The following is a 24,056-nucleotide window of genomic DNA, read 5'->3' as shown; positions in this document are numbered from 1 at the left end:
AATTGTAAATAGTAACAGCAATTCATTCACTTTGGCTAGTGAACTAAACATATGCACACTTGTAATAGGTCAAATGTATGTAAACATACACATCACGCCACAACGCAAATGCGCAAGGTTTTTAATCCGATTTTGAAAAGTCGGATTCAAGCATTTACATGAAAATAACCTGATCAACAGGAAGTTGATCAACCCCACATAAATTAACAATAAGTATAAATGTTATTATTGAATGTAATTTAAGAATATATTAACACAAGGCTGTCACCATGTCTTGCACATTGAGGGGGATTTTTTTCTTTTTATAAAGCATAAAGAAACAGAACAGAACAAAATTCTAGATCTAAATCTAGTTGGGAAATAATAATTTTGGGATTATTTGCAAATAATACTTGCATTAATTTGCATCAAATATACTGTTAGTCCCAAGATTCGTCACATTAGTGAATAATTACATGGATCCACTGTTAACACTTGAATTCTCTAGTAGTCTGGAGGTAGAAACCGTGTCAAAGGTTCTGGGTTCTAATCCGCCCTCATATAGATGTTCATCAATGATTGTATATTAAGAGCAGGGACACTTTCATGTGCATTTTGTTTTGTGATTTCACCGGAAAGAATAGTCTCTGCAATGGCATTAAGCGATAGATTGACGCGCTTGTCTGTGTGAAGACAAATAGAACGTAAACCCCGCCTACTTTGATTTGATTGGCCACCTCAATCATTTTGACATTCATGAGCACCATTAGACCTGAGGCAGACTAAAAATGTTAAAAAAACTTTTAAACTTTTTGTCATCCTAACATACAGAGTGCTGCATAATGAAGGGCAGCAGAGCAGAATTTCAAATATTGCGGGGGGACAACTTGGCCATTTCTATTTATTGGGAGGGACTTATTAACTTACAGCCCTATATTAACATATAGTAATTCACAATCATTCAATTATTGTCATTTTCCTGCATTTTTACTTTATGCCCTGTTATAGGACGCTTGACCGATTTGGCAAGAGCTCTCCAACGGACAAAAGAAAGATTAGGAAGACTTTGCAGAAATGATCAAAGGACCAAGTGGTATCTTACAGACCCAAATATATGTACTTCTAAATTATGAAATGAAGAGTATTGACACCTGCCGCTATTCCACAACTCCACGGAGATGCTCAATGCAGAGCCAAATGACGTCCAGCTCCCCCTTTCTGGACGCAATTGATGGAGCTTGACTTGTCCAGCTCTACCTCTGTGGACCAAACGAGTAATGCTTCACCAAAATTTAGGTTTAGGGATCGGTTAGGGTGTGGCTGGACCTTCGAGCTCCACCCATTGGCTCTGTAGTGAGCATCCTCTCATGGATTCTGTGTTGCATGTATTCTGTGTCTTATATACAGTGACAAATAGATTTAAACCACCAACATCAAGCCTAAATTAATATTTGATCAAATCTTGAACCCCCATACCCCTTGAAAAAACTCATAGATACTGCAAAATTCAAAAGGGCAAGTTTCATTAAAAGTTGTCGAGTTTGCAGCACTAATACTCACCTAGTAATGGCAGTGTGGTGATGGACAGATCCAGTGAGTTGGGTCTCTCGGGTCTGCGCACACGGTTCTGTCTGAGCAGGGCCTCTCCGTGTGTCTGAGCTTGGGTTTGGGCCTGCGGAGGAACCACGGCTGGGGCAGGACAAGGAGCAGGCAGAGCAACAGGCTCCACGGTAGAAGACAATGGAGCGTCCCCTGTTGGACCAACACTCTCACTGTTCTCTCCTCCTTCTCCTCCACCCTCAGTTTCTCCATCACCCTCTCCTTCGCCATTGTTATTATTGCTGTTATTGTTGTTTGCATTGTCAGGGTGTGCATCTCTTCTCAGAAGAGGCTCCTGCTCATCAGGGCTAGTGTTCAAGAGGCCGAAGGTCAAGTCCTCTGAACTCATGGCGCCCTTCCAGCGGACATCAGCGATGTTGGCTGGGCTTCCTGCTGGCTCAGGTGCTGCTCCTGTCGCATATTTATTAACTGCTGCCACAGCATCATTGTTGGCAACGGTAATTGGCCTGGCTTCATGTGCTGTGCTCACCACACTGGCTTTAGCCACACCCATCTCAACTTTTTTCAGATTCGACTTTCCGAGTTTTCCAAACTTCATTCGTAGTGATGAAGATGACGAGGTGGATGTTTTCCCAGAAGACTTGGCATGGAGACTTAGGCTACTCGGTCTCTTAGGGACATTCTGCTGCTTAGGTAAGATGGTAATAGGTGTGTCAGCAGCCCGACTGGAACCCTGTGACCCTGGAACCTCAGATGCCATGAGGTGGTAGAACGGGCCATGCGAGGTCGTTTTTTCCGGAGAGCAGAACTGTTTCTGCGAATGTTCCATTAGGCTCTCATCTGAGCTCTCCCTCAAGTTCCTTAGGACTTCACTTGGATCCAGTTTTAGTGTCTCCAGGTCTTCCCGGGTCAGCTGAGCACAGAGGGGGCCACTGTTGCCCACTTGTGGAGGCTGAGTGGCATTGCAGGACTCTGAGACAGGAGTGGGGGAGGAGCTTTCTGTGCCAGTCTGCCGTGATTGGGCCTGCTGCCACTCGTAGTTGATGCAGTTCCTGTTCTTCTCTACAGGGTTAGAACCTCCCCCTGAGGGTGGGTCCACTGAGGTGTCATTGTGGAGGGGTTTATCAGCACCCTCATGGTTTTCAGTGTTTGTGGATGAGTGTTCAAGGAAAGAACCCATTTTAGGTGTCTGCCTTCCAGTAGAGATATTCCTAGAAAATGTCAATTGTGTTGGTTGAATCACATGAGATAATTGACATGAGAAAAAAACGTACATAGACATTTCAAATGATAACACATGACCATGATTTGTGACAGTTTGTGTTAATTGATTATTAATTATTTAGCGCTCTACAGATTTGATTAACTGGGGTTGGGCAGTGTTAGACATAACTAGATCATTTATTACTGATTATTAATTACCTGTGGTTGAATTAAACTTAGTTGAAAATTAAGAAATGATTACTAATTGAGTTTCTTTAGTTATGCACTGATTACAGGTTATTGATTTCTTGTGGTTGTACAATGCAATAATGAGGTTGTGCAATCAGTGATCATTGATTTTCTGCAGTTGTACAGTGAGTGGTAAGCCATTATTGGGTTTTGATTATTTCCGGTTATAAAGCGAGTCATCAGTGATTATTGGTTATTCATTACCTGAGGCTATACAGTTTGTAGTCAATGATTATTGGTTATTGATTAAGGTTATTGATTACCTGTGGTTGTACTGTGATAGTTGGTAATTGATTACCTGTGGTTGTACACTGATTATTGCTTATTGATTACATGTGGTTCTACCATGAGTGGTCAGTGATTACTGGTTATTGATTACCAGTGGTTGTACAGTGACTGGTCAGTGATTACTGTTTTTCTGATAACCTGCGGTTGTACAGTGAGGTATAGTGATTATAGGGTACTCATCATTACCTGTGGTTTCACTGTAATTATTGGTTATTGATTACCTGTGGTTATACAGTGCAGTGCTGGGGTTGAGAGGAGGACTGACTGATTTTTCTCGATCCCAGATAAGGAGAAGTTCAGTGAGTCTCTCCTCTGCACACTGAGCGGTCAGTCGAGCTTCAGCATCCTGATCCCAGCAGTCTTCCATTGTCTCTTTCAGGGAGTGCACCGTCTGCACATAAACACACACACACACAAACACAAGCATCAACAAAATAATTTTAGTATGCTGAGATTTAATAAGCTGCATGTGTGTGTTCACATTCTAATTTCTCACCAGGCTATTCTCTTTCCAGGCCTCTGGGAATTTGGGTCTTTCTTTTTCTCTCGACACAAGTGCCTGTATGTCCTCTATGGTAGGGTGATTGCCCACCTCTGCCTGAAAAGCCATCTGAAACGCTGGCACTGTCTCACCTGGTGGGAGAAAAGTGTTTTTATTGAGAACAAACAGCAGCTGTAACACAGAGAGATCTGCACACGTGTACATGTGAGTATTACCTGGGAAGAGGTCAGCACAACGCATAAAGGTCTCCCAGTAAAGTAGACCCAACGCATAAACATCCACTTGTTTCAGTGCCGACTCACAATCTCTCAGATTCACTGCCCCTTCTAGCACTTCTGGTGCCATGTACCGCACTGTACCCACCTATTCAGTGAAAAAGAGGTATAACATATGATTAGTCTGAGGTGAGGTATTATTGTCCAAATCACTGACTGTGCTGGGTTGGATTAGACTGGACCAGTCTGAATTGCTGTTTGCTAACCTCACTGATGGCACTGTTGTCCTCTTCTCCGTGCCCGGGCAGCCTCTTTCCCGTCAGAACCATGGAAAGACCAAAATCACTGATCACACATGAGCCATCTGCCTTCACTAGTACATTCCTACTGTTCAGATCCCGGTGGGACACGGCCGGTTTATACAAGTCTAACAATGGGAAGAAGAGAGGAAGGGGAGAGAGTGATGGAAGGGGATGGAGAGGGGTGAGAGAGAGAGAGGAGAGAAAATTGCATGAGAGTGAATCACCACTTGAGAATTGCCACTAGAGAGCACTAGAACCCACTTGTGTCTCCAGAAATAACAGGGATTTTACTACTGCAAGTTGTCTAGTAAGTGCTTACAACACCTTAATGTAAGGCACAACCTCCAGTGGCTTATGTTCGTTTCCTCTCTTTTATAAAAGCAATGTGATAAAAGATACTGAAATAAATATTTAAATCAATAATTACATTTTTATTTGTATTAGATATTTGTATTTTATCATTCTATTTTTAAATGTATTTTGTATCAGTAAATAATTACATTTATTGATAATACTAATAACCATAATCAATTTGTCTGCCAAGTAATATAGCTCATTAACCTTTACACTGTCATTGGTAGTGGTCATTATTTTGTGAAATAAATAGTGGTTTACACACTTATTGGTTTGACCATGGTCCACCCAAACAGATTTTAGAGCCGAGCCACTCTGTTATATAATAACACTTTTAATGATGCTGTATATGAAAGGACAAAAGAATGTGCATTTGTATGAGGAAGGGTGGGCAATCTTTGTGAGTTGAAAAGGATGTGTCAGTATATATTAAGATGACTGGGATGAAGACGATGATGAAGACGTAGCATCACTTTCTCTCTTTCTTTAGTCTCTCTTTCTTGCGCACTCTTTTTGCCTTTCATTAACATGCCATTTTTTCTGACACAAAATAAAATCTGAACACTTTTAGAGCCTTTCACACTGAAACAAAGACAAAGAAAACTAAAAAAAGCATTGAGAATTACGCCCCATCCCTGCCTTCCTGCTTTCACAGACTGAGTCTATAAATAAAGGGCACACACCCACTAACACATCCATACTGTGACTCTGGGGACCATTTAACAGTCAAAATTAAAATCAAAAGTGTATTTTAAGTCGCTAATACCTTTTTGCCATGTTGACAGCCTGAGTTCCCGTTCACAAACACTACTGTTCAAAACTCTATGGCCAGTTTTTTTTATGTTTTTGAAAGAGGTCTCTTATGCTTACCCAGGCTGCATTTATCTAATACAGTAAAATTGTAACATTGTGGAATATTATTACAATTTAAAATAACTGTTTTCTATTTTATTATATTTTAGAGACAGCACTCATGCTGTCCCAGTTAATCAGGTGCTAAGACCTATATTTTAATAGTTAAAAAAAGCAAAAAAAGTCTGCACTCTAAAACGGTGCAAACATTTCAGCTGTCTGCCTTCGTCAACTGTCAAATATATTTTAAAATGTAATTTATTCATGACGCCAAAGCTAAATTTTCAGCATCATTACTCCAGTCTTCAGTGTCACATGATCCTTCAGAAATCATTCTAATATGCTGATGCTCAAGAAACATTCCCTATTATTATCAATGTTGGGAAAAAAGCTGCTTAATATTTTCACGGAAACCATGATGATTTTTTTTCAGGATTTCAGGATAGCATTTATTTGAAACAGAAATATTTTGTAACTTTATAAATGTCTTTACTGTCACTTTTGTTCAAATTAACGTGCCATTGCTGATCCCAAACTTTTTAACAGTGGTGTATATCATCATTTTATGAAAACTGGCCAGTACTTACACTAACATTCTGCTTTTGTATTCCACAGAGAAAAGAAAATCATACAGGTTGTAAAAACAACTTGAGGATGAATGATGACATAATTTTCATGTTTGGTTCAATGTTATTCTGTGTCTCACCCCCTCTCAGTATTTCTGTGTGCAGGTACGCCAACCCTCTGGTGACAGACAGAGCCAAACGACAGCAGCTCAGAAAGTCCACAGTCCGCCCGCTCAGATACGTGCACAGAGAGCCCTGGGAAAGACAGAGGGAGTATTCTATTCAGAGGAAATCATCTGCAAAGTACAGGGAGGAACACACAGGAAAACAAGGGGGGAGGGGGGAGGGGGGAGGGAGAAGCGAGGGAGGACGAGATTAAAGCGCAGAGCAAGGATGAACAGAGCCGTTGTATCTTAAAGTTACAGGAGTAGCACAATTAATGCACTCCTGCCGTACCTCAGGACTACCTCAGGGATGCATCCTGTCGCTATGGCAACCTGGCTTGAGGTTAGCCCACAGGAAGTACAGGCTGAAAGCCCACGGTTATGAATAATTGAAAACTTCTCAGCTCAGTCGATAATCTCTCTCTTCCTCCATAATATCGAGAAAGTGTTTGTGGGTGTGAGTAAGCAACGAGCGAGGTAAAATGAGGATATTGTGCTAAATTGTAACCTTCTTTGTTCCATAATTGCAAAAAGAGAGAGAGAGGATGCAGGGGAAAATATGAGGAAGAGAGTGAGAGAGTTTTAGTAATATCTGAAGATATCGTATCACAATTGTGAGCTGCTGTTACCACAAGATCAAACATGACATCGGATCCCTCAGGTCTCTAAATATAACCACAAAATAAATGCGTGCGCTTGCACTTTTGGAGCTGTGATATAGATGAGGAGGAATGTGAGAGAAAAAAATGAGAACAGACTAAATGGTCGACAGAAAAAGAATAAGAAATCTGGAAGCTTTTGCTTTTGGTACTTTCTAGGCAGCTGGTTTGGGTTCCTCAGTGTTCTTGCGATATACTCACATGAGGGTAAAACTCCAGCAAGAGGAGAAACTCCGTCCGGCCTTCTGTGCCGACACGTTCCTCGCTCTCTAAGAAGTGTGCTACGTTCTCGTGATCCAGGAGATGGCGATAAATCATACGCTCGTTAGTAAACTGCTGACGGTTAGCGGAGATGAAAACTTTCACAGCCAGAGATCGGTCGTCCAGTGAACCACGATACACTGTTCCGTACCGGCCCCGGCCAATCAGCTGTGAAGAACAGAAAGAGATCAAAAATAGATATATATATAATTAGTGCTGTCATCGATAATTTTTTTTTACTATTTAATCGCACATTACATACTCGATTAATCATACATATCATTCAAGTTTTTAACATATTTTTATATTGTAATAATTTCACATTTAATCTCCAAATTAATGTAGAAACAACATAAAGGCAGTAGCCTATATTTTAAATATTTGTTTAAAGGCATCTTTTTATGAAAGAAGGCCAGTATCGCTGATACCAATACTGATACTGATGTCTCTATGCAATTGATCCCCCCCTCCCACTTTTAGCCATTATAGCCAATCAGCATTACAGTATAATTAGCTATCAATTTTATTTATTAGGCTTTAAAATATATACAACTTTTAATTTAAATGAACTTAAAACAATCTTCACATAAACCCATTATAATAATTGTCACATTTACCTGTGCCCTTCAATATATCAGGGCTCAATGTTTTTCTATTGGCCCAGTCGGACCGGTTCAAATTTTTACTTGCCCTGTCAAAATGCACAAAAAGTTATTGTTTTTGCCCCATGTAACCTTGTAAACGGTGTAACAAAAGTTGTTTAGCCAAGAGCAGTGAGTAATTTTTTTATTTTCATTTTTTATTATCCTTAATGACAGTAATTTGTTATCACATAATTTGTATTATCACTTTAAGACCTGATGTGGATTTTCTCACAACTCTTTACATTCATTGAAGACTTCATTTTAACTCATTTAAGACTATGCATGCGAGAATACTCATCTTGGCATAATTTTGTGTGTTTTTGGTCCGTTCAAGCACTGTCTGAAGCGGCTTTCTGTGCATACGAGTGTGTGTGTCACACATGCAGGAGATTCACAGACGCACACTAGTACTGCACTACATTCTCTTTTGTGTCTTATCGCGCTTGAATGGTTTAAAGCATTAGCTTGAATAAGAGCGTGATCATATAAGGTAACGCTAGCCAAAGGATGACGGAAAAACAGATGCTGCGTTAATTGCGTTAAATAATTTTTACGTGTAAACTGAGAAAAAAATGTATTGCATGCTTATTTACTATTGTTATTTGTTATTTACTGTTGCCACATTTTTACTATTTCAACAGGACTATAGGTCTCCAGGGTAAAAGGTAATTTAGATTTTTTTTTTGCAAATATTATTTTTATATTTAATAAATATATAAATAAATCTAATCTAAATGCCCCATTATATTTACATGATTTCAACTCAAATCAATTTAATCATTTATTTGTACTTAAATTATGTAAAAAAAAACATTAAAATAAATATCTTATTTTCCCTAGAGTTTTATACGCTGTTTTTTTTTATTAAACAGGGGAATGGCAAAAAGAATGAAGCTGCGATTGGTGTCTTTTACCTCCAGCAGTACAAGGTTGTCCAAATCCAGAGAAGGAGGGGAAAGTGCTGTCTCCAGAATATCCAAGGTATGCAAAGAGTGTTTACCACGTCCTGGAATACACAGGCATATAAATACACATGCACACAGGTGATTTCATCGTCAGGATTGAATCATACATTTAAAGCATCATAACATTACTACGGTAACACACCTCTTAGCATGCGGTAGCCAAAAAAAAGCAGAATGACAACGACAGCAACCATGGACACAGTTGCTAAAGCGACAACGATGGCTTGATCTCTGTAGAGCCGGCGTGAATCTTGAAGGATTCAAATAGAAAATGGTAATTAATGGAAAGAAAGTGAATTATAGATTAACAAAATGGCAATACTTTTTTAATAAGTCAAATATTCTGGCCCAATTTAACCTGTGTCTTTCATTTGTATCCACTGCTAGTTCAAACATCTCTTATTCATACACATTTGTTTCCATTTGCTGAACACTATCAGGTCTATGAATCACACACACTCACGTAGAGGCTGTGCGGTGGTCGGGGAAGGAGGTGGGAAGTCCTCTGTGAAGTTTAGGTTGCACATATCTTTGTTGCAGCAGCAGAATCGAAACGTTCCATTCTGGGCCCCTGACGGTGGGTTGGTCACCAGACAGCGGTCATGGCATTCCTGGTGGTCAGTCCAGCAACCTGTATTAAATGGAGGAAATAAAGGTCAGACTGATTCTAAAGTTCTTTGTGTGTGTGTGTGTGTGTGTGTGTGTGTGTGTGTGTGTGTGTGTGTGTGTGTGTGTGTGTGTGTGTGTGTGTGTGTGTGTGTGTGTGTGTGTGTGTGTGTGTGTGTGTGTGTGTGTGTGTGTGTGTGTGTGTGTGGAATGTATTTATATACCTTGCTTCAATAGTTGGATTTCATTATTTTTTTTCACCCAGAGTCCAAAGCAGCGACTTCCTTGACAGCGAATGGTGGCATTCTCATGAAAGACACGCCCCTCTCCATGTCCACCAATCCGCTCGGCCAGAGCCTGTGGCTGTTCTGCATACGCGCACTCCCTCTGCTCACTCTGTGCAGCTAATAAATGAGAACGAAAACACACACACAGACAGCGAGAGCATTATTACATAAAAGAATTAGAATGTTACAAAGTTAGATACAAATATTAGTATATTCAATGTTTATATATTCAAATAATAACAAAATGTATATATGTGTATATGTGTATATATATATATATATATATATATATATATATATATATATATATATATATATATATATATATATATATATATATATATACTGGAAAATTATTAAACATGTAGTATAAAATCTTTTATGAAGCATTTATTAAATTAAAAAGGCAGAGCTATTGACTGATATTTTGTTATCTGTTATCTGGTCTTTAATATCCTACTGATAAATAGGTAATAATAATAATAATAATAATGTATAATAAAACCACTCATGATACATATGTTTTTATTACTTTATAATGATCATTTTGTTATTATTGTGCATAAATTGAGTTCTAATTAGGTTCCAAATATTGATTATTTTTGACATGTACAAAAATATCTGTATCCAAGCGTATAAAAAAGCGATATTGCTCAATCTCAAGAATCTATATGACAATTTTTTATTTATTTTTTTCATACAAAAAACGGTTACGGTCTGCTTCCAGTATGCATTTATTTTTCCTTATTTTATTTTGCATTACCATTTCTACATACAGTATTATTACCTGCCTTCTTACATGATGGATTCTGTCTGCCTGGGTCTGAAGGGGGGAGAATGTCATGTGATTAAGTGTTCTGTACTATTTAGCCAAGAGCAGAGAAGAAAAAACAGGGGTGGGATGTGACTGGTGTTCTTCTGCAAGCCATCAGTTGTTTTGAGAATGCAATATCTCGACCAGACAGGCTTTGTGAGAACGAAACTTCCCAAAGCATCTTACGGACACTAGTTTGTGCAGGTGATGTTTTTCAGAATGCATAATAATTGTTTTTTCTTAAGGGTTGCAGATTGAAGAAGCTATCAGTGAGGAATGCAGATAACACTCATCTCGGAAAGGAGCTGAACTTTGGGAGATTATGTCCAAGGTTATCCTTAGCTATGATGTCCACAGAGGCATGCCTCTCTCCCCTCCCACTCTCTCCTCTGCTCATGGTCTGCTTGTGGAGGAGGATGTGAACGTTCTCTGATAGCAAGTTAGCAACACAACTGAGCAGTTATACCCAGAGGGCTCTATTCTATCAAACACGCACGCAAACCGTGAGAGTGCATGCAAAGACAAACACGTCACAGCTCATCTGCATTATGCCAGCAGATACATGTACACACTTAGGCTAAAGCTGCACAATTAATCGTTAAAATATTGCGATCTCGATTCAAACAACCACATGATCTCATTCCTAAATGACAACGAATCCTCTTTGTGTCAAACTTTGACAAAATACCACCAGAACATTCAGATATTCATCCTATAATGAGTCATTGAATTATTCATTCAAACCAATGTTTTTAAATAATTTAGATTAATTAAAAAATGTAAAGACTGTAGCAATTAACATTTTGTCAGAACCTCCAGTAAATTATGTTATTTTGTTATATAGTTGTCTGTTCATAATAGTGCAGCTCTAACTCAGGCATACAAACTACAAAGATATATTTTTCACATATTATTACAGTAATCCACACTAAATACACACACACACACACACACACACACACACACACACACACACACACACACACACACACACACACACACACACACACACACACACACACACACACACACACACACACACACACACACACACACACACACACACACAGTGTACCAAGTAAATGGGCAGTTTGACATAACATGTAATTTTCAAGTTTAAAAAAAGACAAAGGCCATATTTTGGCCATAAAAATTAAGTTATCTATAGTTTTTGTTTTTTTTACTTAAAAAATATTTTGTAATATTTAAATTTTTAATATTACTGAATATTTGGCATTTTTAATGCATTAAAATCATGAACCGTTTAACACAAAATGAAAATGATGTGGACAGAAATACAATTTAAACATATTCACATTATGTAATTTGTCTCTATTTTTCAAAATCAATGGTAATACATAAAATACAACAATGTAATGTTAAGTTTTTTACTGGATGATTTTGATTGATTTTATATACATTTTGACATTCTGTTTCATTTGAATTTGAGCACCATTGAGCGAAACCTGTCCATCACAGGGCAGATCTGTCTAAGACACTTTTTTTCAGGATTCTTAGAATAATACAAAGAAAACCAAAGCATTTATTTGAGATAGAAATCTTATAGGCTTGTCCTTGCTGAATAAAAGTTAATTATTTTATATTTCAAATGGTTTCCACAAAAAAAACTCTTTTCAGCATTGATAATAATGAGAAATGTTTCTTGAGCACCAAATCAGCATATTAAAATGATTTCTGAAGGATCATGTGACACTGAAGACTGCAGTAATGGCTGCTGAAAATTCAGCTTTGCCATCACAAAAATAAATAATATTTTAAAATCTATTCATGCAAATATTTACATTTTTCTACCAAAAGTGAGTGAACGAGCGCTGTAGCGTATATGCGCGCCAAACAGACAGCGCAATATAATAGGATTGCAATAATTCTGACTAAAATATACATTTCGCTAAAATATTTGTTGTTGTACATTAAATGTGCTATATGTAAAATTTTAAGCAAGTGTATTTTTTATGATAGCAGTAACTGAGAGTGATTATTAATGGGGTAATCAAAGCTCAGATGAGTGAATGTGTGTTCCTCATACCAGTTAACATTTAGTCTGTGCTATTGTTTTTGATAGTGATTTTAACTTCTGCTTTAAAAAAAGCATTATTTTTGTATTTAGAATGTAATGGTGTTGTTACAATGTTAGAATATAATGAGATTCTAACCCTTTTTTGCACATTTTTGCATATAACAAAGCCTACATGGTTACATCTACTATATTTGTGTTCATATCCTTAAATATGAACATTGTTTGTAGGACAACATTGGGCAGGATGTGTTTTTGTAATTTTTTTATAAACAGTTTTTTTGTAAAAATCCCAATTAAAAAAGTAGAAAATACTGAGATATATTGAATATACCCATTCAGCCACATTACTCTATGAAGCTGAAAGATAAAGTCAATTTCCTGCACAGAATCAGCCAATGGTGTGTTCTGACACTAGCTGACACATCAACCTAATGAGCAGTCAGCCAATGGGAGACTCTGACACAGGATGACATATCGCGATAATAATGTGGTCTATTCATCCCTCTCTATATTCAAGTGACAAGCACATTAGGTAGGGAAGAGTTTGTATTTGTGTGTGTGGTCCTGGTAAACCCTACGTTGTGGTAACCAAATGTCCCAACAAAGACAGTAATACCAGTCATTTTTGGTTCCCATGAGAATAATATAAGCTTATAAGTCATACAAAATGATGTTTTTTGAAAATGTAAAAATGAAGAAAGTTTTCTGATGGGTAGGTTTAGGGTTAGGGGATAGAATATACAGTCTGTAAAATACACATTGCCTATGGAAAGTTCACATAAACATGAAAACCCAATGTGTGTGTGTGTGTGTGTGTGTGTGTGTGTGTGTGTGTGTGTGTGTGTGTGTGTGTGTGTGTGTGTGTGTGTGTGTGTGTGTGTGTGTGTGTGTGTGTGTGTGTGTGTGTGTGTGTGTGTGTGTGTGTGTGTGTGTGTGTGTGCATCCAAGATGACTGTTTCTGACAGGGTGAGTAGAGAATAACTTGCTTTAGCAGAGGGGAAAATAAATGTATTACACCTTAAAATTGTTCATTGTCACATCAAATTGAATATGAGAAATACTGCTGTCCCGTAGCCTAGCTCCATGCCAACATTTTACTGCCTCATCATCAAAAAGCTGCAAAATAATATTAAATTATAACTTGGGCAACCTGATACCACTGCAATCCAGTTTATGAAGCGCTTCAACAGCAAACAAAATCCAACTCAGTGAAGTGGATAATTCATGACTCTCCACTTCTAAACAGCACTACAAAGCACAGCAATGTGCTCACGACCTACATACTGATTCATATCTAACGCTTCTAGCCAAAAACCCTCCCTTGCCTTTCCTCCAATCTGTCCATCCACCCATACTTTCACCCAGCTGCTCTACTTAACCATTTGAGAATGCTAAAATATTCACAAAACAAGAAATATTTGTTTGCGTGAGAGAGTGTATGAGTCAGAGGTGAATAAGAGTCATTCACCACAATAAAAACTATAATCACAAAAATTGAGCAAATGTTTTGCTTTTAAAGCAAGAGTTCACTCCAAAATGAATGTTGTCATCAGTACAACAGTGTCATCAAATGAAAAAAGGCACCATAAAACGTTTACATTACAACTCCTGTGCTAAATTCCAAAACGGTAACACTATTTTACCGTGTTCTTGTTAACATTACATGTAATTACTAGAGTAAATAGTAAAAGTAAATTATGCATAATTAGAAACAACAAACCCTGATCCAAAACCTAACCTCACCAAGTACATAGTAATCAATATTACTCAGAACTTATTTGTGTGATTACACAAGGATACCTTAAAATAAAGTGTAACCTCCAAAAAAGTGCACAATATATGTCAGTATTGGATATACACCGATCAGGCATAACATTATGATATTCCTAATATTGTGTTGATCCCCCTTTTGCTGCCAAAACAGCCCTGACAGACCCCTGAAGGTGTGCTGTGGTATCTGGCACCAAGATGTTAGCAGCAGATGCTTTAAGTCCTATAAATTGCGAGGTGGGGCCTCTATGGATCATCGATGCTCGATTGGATTGAGATCTGGGGAATTTGGAGGCCAAGTCAACGCCTCAAACTCGTTGTTGTGCTCCTCAAACCATTCCTGAACCGCATTATCCTGCTGAAAGAGGCCACAGCCACCAGGGAATACTGTTTCCATGAAGGGTGTATGGTCTGCAACAATGCATAGGTAGGTGGTATGTGTCAAAGTAACATCCACATGGATGGCAGGACCCAAGTTTTCCCAGCAGAACATTGCCTAAAGCATCACACTGCCTCCGCCGGCTTGCGGTCTTCCCATAGTGCATCCTGGTGCCATGTGTTGCCCAAGTAAGTGATGCACACGTACCCGGCCATCCACATAATGTAAAAGAAAACGTGATTCTTCATGACCAGGCCACCTTGTTCCATTGCTCCGTGGTCCAGTTCTGATACTCACGTGCCCACTGTTGACGCTTTCGGCGGTGGACACCCTGACTGGTCTGTGGCAATGCAGCCCCATACGAAACAAACTGCGATGCACTGTGTATTCTGACACCTTTCTATCAGAACCAGCATTAACTTCTTTAGCAATTTGAGCTACAGTAGCTAGTCTGTTTGATCGGACCACACGGGCCAGCCTTCACTCCGCCACAATGGCTGCCCATGCCATGACCTTGTCACCGGTTCACCACTGTTTCTTCCTTGGAACACTTTTGATAGATACTGAGTTAAAAAAATAGCAGTACAAAATCAGTAACCTGATGAACCACTGTTATTAGTAGTACTGATATTTCTGCATTGCAAATAATTGACTTGTAAATGTAGTAGTGTAATAGGAAAACAACACCGTCATGACATGCACGTTACATGTTCTGAGTGACTGACTCATTCATTGAAAGGGGTGTTTTCAAAATAATAGCAGTGTGAAGTTTAATTAGATAATTCACTCACAAAACAGGTGTCATTAATCGTCCTTTATTAAGGAAGAAGGGAAGCAAATGTTTCACACATTATTATAAAATATATTCTGAAGTGCTAAGAAAAATGGGCCATTCCCAACATTATTCAGAGGAGCAACGTAATTTGATTGATTGGAGTTGTATGGAGAGGGGAAAACTTATAAATAAATGTAACAAATTATAGGGTGCCCAGCTAAAATGATCTCAAAAGCTTTAAAATGGCAACAAAAACCTGAAACACTGCTCTGAAAATGAGCAACTACTGTAAAAAATGGATTTAAAAATAGTCAGAATGGTAAAGATTCAGCCAATCATCACCTCCAGAAAGATCAAAGATGATCTAAAATGACCTGTAAGTACTGTTCCAGTCAGAAGACTTGATCAAAGCTAAGTTAACAGCAAGAAGCCTCCGTAAAGCACTACTGTTGGAAAAATTGGCATGTGCAGAATCGGTTAAAATTAGCCAAAGGAACGCATCGATTGGCCCAAAGAGAAATGGCGTTACATTCTATGGACTGATGGTCTGGTGGTCATCGACAGTACGTCAGGCAGGATTCAGGCCACATTACACTGTAAAGACAGTATGATGGCACAAAAATTATGGTATGGGGATGTTTTTCATACTATGGTGTTGGACCTATTTATCTCATACCAGGGATCATGGATAAGTTTGAATACAAAAATACTTGAAGAGATAATGTTGCACTTTGCCGAAGAGGAAATGTCCCTGAAATGGGTCTTTCAACAAGACAACGACAACCCCAAACACACGAGTAAACGAGCAACATCTTGGTTCCAAACAAAAAGGCAGGGCCGTTTGAAGGAATTTGGGGGCCCCAAGCAAAATGGACATGGAGGCCCCCCCAATAACACCCCCCACACCCGCACGCACGCAAAGCCGACAGGAACCACAGCATATGCCATACAGTTTAAGTTCACCCACACTTTATATAAATAAAAAAGGTATACAGTGCAAACTGTTGTTGCAGATACTGTGCATAAATAAATAAAAATTACAGTGCAAATACTGCTGTTGCATATAATGTGCATAAAATTTGAACATTTTCAACAATTAAACATTTGCAAAAAAACACCATTGAACCATTAAAAAAATCTTTCTAAACCTTTAAGAAACCATTTTTAAAACATCTATAAACATTACATAGATAGACGGACCAGATATTCCTAACACTTAGTTAAGGGTTACTAGTTGGTTTGTAAACTGTCAATAAACATTATCTGGATGGTTATTATAAAGTTGCAACAGATGACTATAATACCTTGTTAAATAGTTAATAAACAGTACCAGTAAGTTGTCCTGATACTGTACTTCAAAATGTAACAGTGTAAAAATTGCCACACAGAATAAAGTAACTATTTTCATAAGTTACCAATGGATCTTGAACAATGTCATATTTGCATAAACTGTCACTACCGTATATATCCCGACACTAGCACATTAAGATAAGCTATGAAAAAATAATGTTCCTCTGCCTCTTTCTGGTTAAAAAATATTTATAATAATAGTTAATATAGACTGCTATATGAACTATTCCAGGTTATTTATGCATAGCATAAATAATAGTTAGTATAGCATGCTATGCCACTTTCATCAAAACCTATTACAAAGTCAAGTCAAGTCAACTTTATTTATATAGCGTTTTTAACAATGCAGATTGTCATCAGTTCATACAAAGCTATAGCAATGTCATTAAATACGATAAACAGTGATTCTGGAACAGATCTGCGTCTTCCTTATCCCGTTAAAAAACATATTACAGTATGTAAACATATTCCGTCCGTTCGAAAAAAAAGTTGCACTAACTGTTCGTTACAAGCAGCATTTGTCAGGCAGGTAAGTTACAGGTAACAAATTTTTGCTAGCCTACCTGCTGCAAAATTACTCCATTTTTGTACAAGACAAGTAGAGCTATTTTATCCAGTGTCATTTATCACTTACCACTATCTTGTTTTTTCTTATCCTCCCCTTCCTTTCTCTTTTTTTCTTTTCTGGTTTCCTGAAGCATAATTCCACTTCATGATGACTGCCGAGGAGGTTTTGTATTTTGCCGGAAGCAGAGATCGTGTGGTTGGCTGGCTGCTGTCAGCCACTACTGAGAGGGGCCCCCTTGAGGGGGATCCCGATAACAGTGTCATTGCACTTTACTGCATTGACTATCAAAGGGGTGCTCACACGTTTGTCGTTGCATTTTATTCTTAACCTGTCGTTGTCCAGGCCAGCTCGGAGCCCCAAGCAATTGCTTGGTTTGCCTGCCTTGTCACGACGGGCCTGCAAAAAGGATTGAGGTAATGGAGTGGCCCGATAATCCCATGACCTCAACACCATTGAAAACTTCTGGGGTGACATTAAAAATGCAGTTTCTGAAGCAAAACCCCAAAATTCACGGGAACTGTAGTTTGTTCATCCTGGGCTGAAATAGTTAGATGCGCAGCAGTTAGCAAAAACGACAGTTATGCAAATAAATATTAGTTCAGTAATTTAAAAGGAACACGCCACTATTTTTGAAAATAGACTAATTTTACAACCCCCCTAAAGTTAAACAGTTGAGTTTCACCGTTTTCGAATCCATTCAGCCGATCTCTGGGTCTGGCGGTAACTCTTTTAGCAAAGCTTAGCATAGATTATTGAATCAGATTAGACCGTTAGCATCTCGCTCAAAAATGACCAAAGAGTTTCAATATTTTTCCAATTTAAAACTTGACTCTTCTGTAGTTACATTGTGTACTAAGACCGACGGAAAATGAAACGTTGAGATTTTCTAGGCCGATATGGCTAGGAACTAGACTCTCATTCCTGCGTAATAATTACTTTGCTGCCGTGCCATGGGTGCAGCAGGCGCAATGATATTACGCAGCACCTGAAAATAGGCTAACTTCCGTCAACATAACCAACGTGACAACCTGCTTGCACAGGGAGCGTGCTGGGGGCTATTTTCATGTGCTCCAAGTGCTCCCGCCAGATCTGGAGATCGGCTGAATAGATTCGAGAACGGTAAAACTCAACTGTTTAAATCTCGGGGAGTTGGAAAATGAGCCTATTTTCAAAAATCCTTTAAAGTGAAGTTTAATCTTTAAAAATGTACCCCCGGTTTCACAGACAAGGCTTAAGCTAGTCCCAGACTAAAATGCATGTTTGAGCTGTTTTAACTGAAAGCAACTTTCACTGAGATACCTTAAAATATATCACTGCCATTTAGGGATGCACCGAATATTCGGCCACCGAAAATTTTCGGCCGAAAATGGGCCAAAAGTGCATTTTCGGTTTTCGGCCGAAAGACTTTTATCACCGAAACAACACGGCCGAAATGTTGTGATGACGCAAACAGAAACCGCGACCTGCACGTGCTTGTCTGAAGCAACATGTCTGCGGTGTGGACGTGTTTCAGTATATCTGAGAAACACCCACGTCTGCTCCATGCACAAGCGCTGACAGCGAGAGCTCATGTTCTCGATGAGAAGAGGAACAGACTTCACTGTGAAACCGAACGCAATCTTTAACAGTGGGCATGTTTTAAGCGCGGAACACACTTCAATCTGGCGGCGGGGCGCGCGCGTGAACGCGATCATCTGTGAGCGCGATCGATCATCTCTTCCTTAAGAATAAACATGAATGAACATCTAAGGTGTGTTGAGGATACATTACAACTTACTGTCACGTATCATATTTGGTGTAATCGCTCCATCAGTGTTTCATCGGCGGAAAGACCTCAATATAACTGCTGTAAACTAAACAGTCATGTAGCATCATTTACCTCAGGCACCTCAGTGTCCACATCTGTTAGTTCACTAGAGAAATCGCTAGTTACGTATGTAACTGTGGTTCTGTGAATTCCGGATGACCGCCAGAGGCGGTGCTAAGCACTAGTGGATAATCGCTGCGCCAGCTCGATAGGTCGAGAAAATTATAACAACAAAGTCACGTCATGACGCAGACCGAGACGCGAGGATATAATCCCCAGCAGCTCGGTGCCCAGCCTCGGAATGCTTTCTCGCGCATTCCGAATGACAAGGAACTCTGGCGGTCATCCGGAATTCACAGAACCACAGTTACATACGTAACTAGCGTTCTGTTTCATTCCTCCTGACCGCCAGAGGCGGTGCTAAGCACTAGTGGATGACACATATCAACACAGTCATGAGGAATGCCACCCACCTGCAACATCAGGGTTGCTCCAGAAGGACTGCAGAGCTCACATCATGGGAAGCAGCAACATTAACCTTGTAGAACCTTGCGAAGGTACATGGAGAAGACCAGGTAGCAGCCTCGCATACATCTGCCAAGGAAACTCCCCGAAAAGCAGCCCAAGACGATGAGACTGCCCTAGTGGAGTGACAAGTAACACCTGCTGGTAAGGGCTGATGAGATTTGCTATACGCCGACTTTATCGTTTCAACAATGCAGCGTGATAGTCTCTGTTTGGACAAAGGCGCACCCTTGCGTACTTCACCGTAACAAACAAACAACTGATCCGTCTGTCTGAAAGAAGCGGTAGAATTAACATAGCACTTTAAAGCTCGTACAGGACACAGAAGATGAGACCTTCCCCCATCTGTCCCTGAGTGAGTGGAAGGCGGTTGAAAAGCAGCCAGATGAATAGACTGATTCACAAATTGTGGTAACAAAACTTTAGGGAGAAAAGCTGGATTGGGTCGAAGAATGGCCCCGGAATCCTCTGGCAACCAGCGTAAGCACAGTTCACTCACTGATAGAGCATGAAGCTCACCAACACGTTTAGTGGAAGCGACGGCCAACAAAAATGACATTTTTAATGACAACCACTTAATATCCGCAACAGCCAGTGGTTCAAATGGTGGTGAACAAAGGGACTCTAGAACAAGCGGTAAGTCCCAGACCGGAAAGGGAGTAGAACGAACAGGTTTTAAACGCCTCGCTCCCTTCAAAAAACTGCAAACAAGGTTATGAGACCCCAATGAAGCACCATCAACTGGGTCGTGATAAACAGATATGGCAGCAACATAAACTTTTAAAGTGGAGGCCGCCTTGTTGTCATCTAACAGATGCTGCAAGAAACTCAAAATTTTTAGCACAGTACAGTGAACTGGGACAATTCCTTGATCCCCACACCAAGAAGAAAAGATCCTCCAACGAGCAGCATAAATCTGTCGTGTTGAAGGAGCCCTAGCGTTGCTGATGGTGTTCACTACTGCTGGTTCACAAGCCATTAACTGTGAACTAGGCCTAACGGCCAGACCCAGAGCTGAAGGCGAAACGGGTCTGGGTGCCAAACACGGCCGTGCATCTGAGAAAGGAGGTCCCTTCTGACGGGAAGCTGCCACGGCTCGCCCTGTAGTAGACTCAGAAGGAGGGGAAACCATGGCCTGGCTGGCCATCGAGGTGCCACCAACAGCACCCTGTGCTTGCATAGGTATATTCGGTGCAGTGTTTCCCACAGAAGTGGAAAAGGGGGAAACGCATACAAAAGGCAGCTCGGCCACTCATGGGCTAATGCATCCTGACCCAATGGGCTGGACTTCTCGGCTCTCGCGAACCACCAGCGGCAATGAGTGGTCAGTTCTGATGCAAACAGGTCGACCTCCGCCTTGCCAAACCGCTGCCAAATCAACTGCACCACGTCCGGGTGAAGTCTCCATTCCCCCGGGAGCAGTAGATCCCTGGACAGAGCATCCGCCACTTGATTGTCTGATCCTGGGAGATGAACTGCCCTTAACGAAGCTAGCCGGCCCTGAGACCATGTAAGGATCTTGCGAGTTAGCTATAGAGACGCAAGTGACCTGGTGCCGCCCTGATGGTTCAAGTGAAAAACCGTTGACGTGTTGTCGGAACGGACAAGCACGTGACGACCCACCAGATTTGGTAAGAAGTGTAGTAGAGCTAAGTACACTGCCTTCAGTTCCAAGATGTTGATATGTTCTAAGGCTTCCCTTGGTGACCAGTGACCACTGATTCCCCTCTGACTCCAAGTTGCCCCCCATCCTGTTAGAGAAGCATCGGTTGTGATCACTTCTCGACGGGAGGGCACCACCCCTAGAGGCACTCCGGCTCTCAGAAACGTCACTCGTTTCCAGGGTCTCAGTGCACGGGTACAAGCAGGAGAAACGGAAATCATGCGATGACGGTGTCTTGCTGAGTCCAACCCCAAGCTGTTGCTCCACCTCTGAAGGGGCCTGAGGTGAAGCAAGCCCAAGGGAATCACGGATGTGGCGGCAGCTAACATCCCCATTAGTTGCAGAAGGACACCATAAGAAACTTTTGTTCCCAGACGGAAACGAGTCAGTAGCTGACAAATCTTGTCCGTCCGAGCTTGGGACAATGTGGCAGACATTGTGATGGAGTTGAGTGTTATACCTATGAAGGTTAGAGTTTGCTCTGGGACCAGATGACTCTTTGTGTCGTTCACAGTTAGACCCAGCCTCTGAATATGCTCCAGCACAACCTTGGTGTTGCGAATAGCATGTTGTTTTGTTGGGGCACAAAGCAGCCAATCGTCTAAATAGGGCAGAATCCTCATGCCCTTGGACCAAAGGGGAGACAGGGCTGCACTCATGCATCTTGTGAAAACGCGAGGAGCAAGAGATAGACCGAATGGTAGGACTCTGAATTGATAGGCTTGATCCTGAAAACTGAATCTTAGGAACTTCCTGTGGTGGGGAGCAATGGGAACATGGAAGTAAGCATCCCTCAAATCCACGCTCACAAACCAGTCTCCTTTCGTCACAGATCGAAGAACATCGACCGTGCGTAACATTCGGAAAGGAAGAGACTTTAAAAACACATTTAGGCGTCTCAGATCCAGAACTGGCCGAAAACTGCCGTCCTTTTTCGGAACAAGGAAGTACATGGAGTAAAACCCGTCCCTCTGACTGAGGGGAGGAACTTTTTCTATGGCTCCTTTCAGCAACAGTGAATGAATTTCTAAGGAAAGGGCCTTTGAACTGTTTGTATCTTTGACAACTGTCCGAATGATTCCTGAAAACTTGGGAGGCCGGCGTCGGAACTGCAGAGTGTATCCCCTGTTCAAGGTTGCCAGAACCCAGGGGTCGGACACTGAATTTTCCCAGTAATCTAGGTGTTGCACTGTAAAACGACCGACTGCCGGCCCCATAGCTTCAGGGTTTTTGGCCTCTGGTTTTAGGACCTGTGGGGGGGCGCTGACGTGGCCCCCCCTGACGGTGACGGTGAAAAGGGCGGGGTCCCTGAGCCTGTTCAGTCTCTCTATGACGCTGTGGTGCTTGAAACTGATGAACATTGTGTTGACGCACTCGTTGCTCTGAGCCGTGGTAGCGTGGGTGAGCCGGAGCCAATGGCATCCTAAACGGTGGTGCCCGTGGTACTTGAGTTAGTTGTCGTGTTGCTTCTGACAACTTCATTCTCTTCTCCAATACCTCAGAAACATTGGGGCCGAAAAGGTGTCCCGGTACAATTGGCAGTTCTCTCAGCGTCTTTTTACAATCTTCAGATAACCTTGCCTGGGCAAGCCATACCTGGCGCCTGGCTGTTAGAAGGGTCGATGAAAGTGTACCAAGTTCCCGCGTCACATGACCCATAGTCAGCAGAGCCGTCTGTAAGAACCGAGGAATGGAAGCATCCACGCTCGCGGACTCCAACGTATTATTACAGGCAAGAAGTAGCTGGCAGATAGTATTCTCAGCCCTCGTTATATATGCTACAGACTCATATGCCTTCTTTAGGAAAGAGTCAGTACATCCACACTGCGCGCTTGGGCAGCGTACATTGCCTCTTAAAGCCTCATCCGGTGATACCACCAGTGCTGCTACTGGCTGTTCAATTTCAGGAGCCCGTCCTACACCAATGGAGTCAGCTTCGGCCATTGAAGCCAGTGTGCGGGCTGTCTTTGATCTTCTTCTAGGTACGTTAGGACTTGTAAGTGCACTGGAGAATTCTGTCACAAAGTCCTTGCATGGTGGCATTGCAAACACATTACTACCAGCAGCTTGTCTGAAAAACACATTGGCTTGAACGGGCTGCACAGGTGATTCGTCAAGACCCAAACGAGCCACAGCCATCTGCAGAATAGATAAAATATCATCTGGAGAAGATGGGCCTGCGCCCGATGAATGTACAGACCCACCACTCGAACCACCTGTAGCTGACAGGTTGGAAAAAACATCATGTGGGAGGGTGGGTTGCGTGGCAGGTTCCGCCAACTCTGCATCGAGAAAATGTGAATTAGACGCGCTCATGGAGAGAGCGTCCAAATCCATATCCATATCGTTTGAGGGTTGGAAATCACTCTCATCCACTGGTGTGTTCCCAGTATGGGTGGTTAGCGTTGGGGGTTGAAGAGACTGAAGAAGACGTTTCATCTCCATCATTTCTGAAGAGAGAGTAGCCACAGTCTTCGATAACATATGTTCTGAAGTTTCCGTCTGTCGTGAAGATTTTTTCTTACTCGGTGGAGCGCCAGCAGCTGCCGAAGCACAGCGCTTTTGAGCGCGTCGCGGCTGTTGCGCAAGACTAACAGGTGAGTTAGTGTCTAATTCAGCCAAGCGAAGCTGTCTTTCTGACAGTGGTAGCATACTACAATGCAAACACGGATCAGTTAGAGCCTCCTTCAAATGTTGAATCCCAAAGCAAG

General features: G+C 41.0%; 1 protein-coding gene across 1 annotated transcript in view; it reads right to left on the bottom strand.

Annotated features, from left to right (window-relative positions):
• The window catches only part of bmpr2a (bone morphogenetic protein receptor, type II a (serine/threonine kinase)), a 36,998-nt gene that overhangs the window by 2,811 nt on the left and 10,131 nt on the right, over positions 1-24,056 (bottom strand). Inside the window, exons 2-12 of the mRNA XM_079841247.1 lie at positions 9,594-9,773; positions 9,227-9,394; positions 8,906-9,013; positions 8,713-8,804; positions 7,095-7,322; positions 6,211-6,325; positions 4,263-4,423; positions 3,997-4,144; positions 3,776-3,912; positions 3,501-3,670; positions 1,540-2,750 (exon numbers count right to left, since the gene is read on the bottom strand). Coding sequence (XP_079697373.1) covers positions 1,540-2,750; positions 3,501-3,670; positions 3,776-3,912; positions 3,997-4,144; positions 4,263-4,423; positions 6,211-6,325; positions 7,095-7,322; positions 8,713-8,804; positions 8,906-9,013; positions 9,227-9,394; positions 9,594-9,773 — 2,718 coding nt within the window. The remainder of the gene's footprint in view (positions 1-1,539; positions 2,751-3,500; positions 3,671-3,775; positions 3,913-3,996; positions 4,145-4,262; positions 4,424-6,210; positions 6,326-7,094; positions 7,323-8,712; positions 8,805-8,905; positions 9,014-9,226; positions 9,395-9,593; positions 9,774-24,056) is intronic.

Source organism: Gobio gobio (genome assembly GCF_949357685.1).
Source record: "Gobio gobio genome assembly, chromosome: 17".
Classification (NCBI taxonomy): Eukaryota; Metazoa; Chordata; class Actinopteri; order Cypriniformes; family Gobionidae; genus Gobio; species Gobio gobio.
The sequence above is the reverse complement of the archived record's forward strand: the minus strand, read 5'-3'. Positions and strand labels throughout refer to the sequence as shown.